The sequence below is a fragment of the Carlito syrichta genome, unplaced genomic scaffold, assembly GCF_000164805.1.
Source record: "Carlito syrichta isolate Samal-C Ts95f unplaced genomic scaffold, Tarsius_syrichta-2.0.1 Scaffold314116, whole genome shotgun sequence".
NCBI lineage: Eukaryota > Metazoa > Chordata > Mammalia > Primates > Tarsiidae > Carlito > Carlito syrichta.
The window spans coordinates 387,321-392,434 of record NW_007258212.1 but is presented as its reverse complement, the minus strand read 5'-3'; the positions used below and the strand labels follow the sequence as shown (position 1 = coordinate 392,434).

The 5,114-nt window shown below is 39.7% G+C and overlaps 1 protein-coding gene across 1 annotated transcript in view; it reads left to right on the top strand.

Annotated features, from left to right (window-relative positions):
• Positions 1-1,621: 1,621 nt before the first annotated feature.
• The window catches only part of LOC103273661 (nucleolus and neural progenitor protein), a 6,843-nt gene continuing 3,350 nt past the window's right edge, over positions 1,622-5,114 (top strand). The window contains exons 1-2 of the mRNA XM_008071098.2: positions 1,622-2,035; positions 2,697-2,758. Coding sequence (XP_008069289.1) covers positions 1,762-2,035; positions 2,697-2,758 — 336 coding nt within the window. The 5' untranslated portion in view covers positions 1,622-1,761. The remainder of the gene's footprint in view (positions 2,036-2,696; positions 2,759-5,114) is intronic.

The window sequence follows — 5,114 nt, the reverse complement described above, 5'->3', positions numbered from 1 at the left end:
TCACAAAGGCTTAACCATCCTGGATCTACAAGGAACTGAAACGTACTGAAAAGAAGAAAACAAACAACACCATTATAAAATGGGCAAAAGATATGAACAGACACTTCACAAAAGAAGACATTCGAGCAGCCAACAAACACATGAAGAAATGCTCAACCTCACTAATCATCAGGGAGATGCAAATCAAAACCACACTTAGATACCACCTAACTCCAGTCAGAATGGCAGTTATCAACAACTCAAAAAATAACAGCTGCTGGAGAGGGTGTGGTGAAAAGGGAACACTTCTACATTGTTGGTGGGAGTGTAAACTAGTGCAACCTCTGTGGAAAGCAGTGTGGCGATTCCTAAAAGCTCTAAAAATTGACCTTCCATATGACCCTGCAATCCCCCTACTGGGAATATACCCTGAAGAACTCAAATCACTCTATAAAAAAGATACCTGCACACGTATGTTTATCGCTGCATTGTTCACAGTAGCAAGAACACAGAAACAACCATGCTGCCCATCAAAAGAGGACTGGGTTAAAAAAATGTGGTACATATACATGATGGAATACTACGCAGCCATAAAAAAGAACAAAATCATGAATTTCACTGCAACCTGGATGGAACTAGAGTCTATAATACTGAGTGACCTCTCACAGAAACAAAGATCTGAATATCACATGTTCTCACTCATATAATGGACCTTGAACATCCAATGCAATACTATAAGAAAATGACTGACGGTACTGGGAAACTATGGGGGTGAGGGAGATGGGATTAACAGTAGCAAATATCTGTCGGGGGATGGGAAAACACCTCTTATCAACAGGGTGCCTGAATGAAACGTAATTGTACACCTAACCCTTAACTGTACCCCACAAAAACATAATAAAAAATACTGATTAATGAAAAAAAAAAAAGAAAGCACTGGAGAAAAATTAAAGTAAAAAAGTAGAAAAGTTTTTCTTCTGCTTTTGCAGATTGAAAATCTTGTTTTAAAAAAATATTTTAAAATTTATTTTATTTTAAAGATGTGGGGTACAATTCAAGATTAGGTATATAAGTGGTCATTGTACAGATAAAGTTTGGGCTACCTTTGGTCCCCACTTTGCCCAGTTTAAGATCAGGTGCCCTTATTAATGTTATGTGTCCCCAGAAACCTTGCTTTAATCTCTTAAGCTAGATATCTCAAGTAATGTTTTCTATCAGTTTGCTTTTTATTCTGCTTATTCTTAATCAGAGGTAACAACAGTTGAGTTACTAATCATATTATTTTAAAATGTTTAACCTTTGCCATTCTTTTCTGTAATGAAAATAGCTTTAATTTTTGCTGATTACAATACATAATTATTTTATGAAATTTTATTTCAAAGTATAGAAAAATGTGGAGAAATTTGCTTATAATGTCACCATCTAGATAAAACCACACAAGATTTTGATATGTGTCCTTTGCAACCTCTCTCCATGTGGTACTTTGTTTTTTTAATAACATTATATACCCAGATTTTTCTGTCTGGCTGAACTAATCTGGATATAAGGTTTGCAAGTATGTGCTATAGTATTTTTAAAATCAGTAGTGGCAGACTGTGATAGGTTTTATTTTCGGCTTCGAATTGTGTAGTTTATTATGTAATCTTCAAATTGTAATTACTGGCTAATTCATGAGCTCCTATTTCTTTCTCCAGGGTCCTCTATAAAGATGTTTTTAAAAGGCTGATTTCTTTATACGAGCCATTGTTTGGATTGCTTCAAGAGGTCTCTAAGATTCAACCAATGCCTTACTTCAAAGATTTTACCTTTCCTTCTGATATTGCTGAATTTCTAGGACAGCCCTATTCTGAAGTCTTTAAGGAGAAGAGGCCTACAACTTTTGCAGCTAAAGGAGTAACTAAATTGCTAAATAAATTGTTTTTAACACATGAGCAATCACCAGGATCCAGTGAAGAAACCCTACTTGGAATTTCCAAAAAAGCTAAACAAATGAAGATTAGTATACACAATAATGTGGATCTTGGACAGCCAGTAAAGAATAAGAAAGTCTTCAAAGGTAATTTGCTTTCATATAGCACATACTCTAATTTATTTATTTTATTTTATTTTATTTTTTTTGAGTTGGAGTCTCACTCTGTCGCCCAGACTGAAGTACAGTGGCTGCTCCTGGCCACTGCAGCCTCGACCTGCTGGGCTCCAGCGATCCTTCCGCCTCAGCCTTCCGAGTAGCTGGAATTACAGGCACACGCTGCCATGCCCGTCTGATTTTTTTATTTATTGTAGAGATGAGGTCTCACCAAGTTGCTCAGGTGGATCTCAAACCCGCAGCCTCAGGCAATCCACTCACCTCAGCCTCCCAAAGCGCGGGATTACAGGCTGAGCCACCGAGCCCGGCTACATACTCTAATTAAAAAAAAATCCAAAATAAAACCTGTTGAATATAATATAATCATGCATTGCGTAGAAAGAAATCCAGCATCTTTTTTCTTAATTTTAGCCCACATTGATTACCTTCTGGGAGGTATGATACCAGTTTTCTAAGTTTGAGAACTTTAAAGTTGTTTGTTTCTGTAGAGGCTTCATAGTTCTTGCTTGGTTTATTCCTTTTATTTCTTTTGTTGTAATTTGGCAGGAAACGTCATGCACTTAAGAATTTGTTGTAGATTTGAAAATAGTATGCCTAAGTTTTTGTGTCTATGATTTTTCCACCTCTACAGAAAAGTCATCAGAATTTGATTTGAGGGCTTTCTGCAATCAGCTGAAGCACAAAGTTTCTCAGGTTTGTGTAGCTTAATTTAATATAGCTTATGATTTCTGCTAATTTGTAGAAGATGCTATTTACCAAGGGCAGGGATTGAATCTTCTATTTCTGTCCCCAGCTCTAAACTTAGTGCCTTCTTTTTTTTTCTTTTTCTTTTGAGTTGGAGTCTCACTCTGTCACTCAGACTGGAGTGCAGTGGCCGCTACTGGCCACTGCAACCTCAACCTGCTGGGCTCCAGCGATCCTTCCGCCTCAGCCTTCCAAGTAGCTGGAACTACAGGCGCGCGCTACCACGCCCAGCTAGTTTTTTTATTTATTGTAGAGATGAGGTCTCGCCAAGTTGTCCAGGTGGGTCTCGAACCCGCGGGCTCAGGCAGTCCACTCATGTCGGCCTCCCAAAGTGCTGGGATTACAGGCTGAGCCACCGAGCCCGGCCACTTAGTGCCTTCTTATTTCTCAGTGTATGCTTCTGCATGAATAGAGGCAGGGATTTTTAAAAATGCATCCAGTTAATTCAGTTAACAGAGTGTCTTCAGAAATGTTTTAGTAGTAATTTCTCTAGAATTTTAAAGTAACTGTAAGATCCCTCATTTAAGTAGATTGTACTGCAGCTTAAGAGTATGGGCTTTCAGTCAGAAGGCTTGAATCCTGGCTTTGGTTTATACTAGCCTGTTTGATCTTATGTAAGTTTCCTGACCACTCCATACCTCTGTTTTGTAATAGAGTGTGGCTTATAAGGTTGGGCTAGTTTTATTGCGTGTAAAGTGTTCAGCAGAGTCTGGAGTATGGTTAAGTATTTGGTGTTAGATGGCATTAGCAGCTGTCATAGTTCTCATCATTTGTCATGAAGCTTCTATTCATTTCTTCTTGTTGAGGTTCAAATTTTACAATTTATTAGTGATTATCAACTCTATTTGTTCTGGGCCTAACAGCAGTTAAGTACATCAGTATTACCTATTGTACTCAGTAACTTGATTTTTTTTACCCTTTTTACAAAATGTCTTTCTTTTGGTTTCCTTCATGGGTTATTTTTTGCATTCCATTTAAGGATTCTTAATCTTTCCTTTTGTTTTTTTTGAGCTGGAGTCTCACTTTGTCGCCCAGGCTAGAGTGCAGTGGCACACTCACGGCCACCCCTGTGTCGACCTGCTAGGCTCCAGTGATCCTTCTGCCTCAGCCTTGTTAGTAGCCAGAACTACAGGCGCGTGCTACCACGCCTGGCTAATTTTTGATTTATTGTAGAGAGGAGGTCTCGCCAAGTTGCCTGGGCTGGTCTCGAACTCATGGGCTCAAGCAATCTACTCATCTCGGCCTCCCAAAGTGCTGGGATTACAGACTGAGCCACCAAGCCCGGCCTAATCCTTTCTATTAAGTCTAAGTACTTTCTTGAACTTTTACAAGGACTCCAGCTTGCATTGATATTGTGTCCAATTCATGAACTTGGAGGAATAATAGTAGGTGGTAATAGTACTTTTTGTGCCAGGCATTGTTCTAAATGCTTTATATCAATTAGCTCATGTAATTCTCAGAAAAGCTCTGTGAATAAGTTGTTCTTATTAATATTTTCATGTTTCATATGAGGAAATTGAGGCACAGAAAGGCCAAGAAACTGGCCCAGACCACAACTGAATAAATGGCAGAATTGGGATTTGAATGCAGGCAGTTTGGTTTCATAGTCTCTGTTCTTTACCTTCACACCAGTCCCCAACATAGTTTTTTCAACTGTGTGTCTCAAGAACTATTGCTTTGTGATCCTTGACCCTTCTTGCAGCTTACCTGTTCACAGGTGAGCTGGTTTTGAAGCTAGTTGGCCAGTATCCCTCTTATTCAAGGCTAATCACTACATTTTTAGCACATAGCACTAATGTGTTTAGTTTCCTTTTACGCCAAACTGCTTTTATTTATCACCAGACATAAACTATTGATGGGCCTCTACTTGTATATTTTCTACTTTTTTTTTGAGTTGGAGTCTCACTCTGTCGCCCAGACTGGAGTGCAGTGGCCACTCCCGGCCACTGCAGCTCGACCTGCTGGGCTTTGGCGATCCTTCCGCCTCAGCCTTCCAAGTAACTGGAATTACAGGCGCGTGCTACCACGCCCGGCTAATTTTTGGATTGATTGTAGAGATGAGGTCTCGCTGCCCAGGCGGGTCTCGAACCCGCAGACTCAGGCGTTTCTCTCACCTCAGCCTCCCAAAGGCGCGGGATTACAGGCTGAGCCACTGAGCCCGGCGTGTGTTCCACATTTTAAAAATCCAGTCCAGCTTTGATGGGCAACATGGTTGGTTCCATGTTTTTGCTATTGTGAATAGAATTGCAACAAATATATGTGTGCAGGTATCTTTTTTGTAGAATGATTTGAGTTCCTCTGGGTA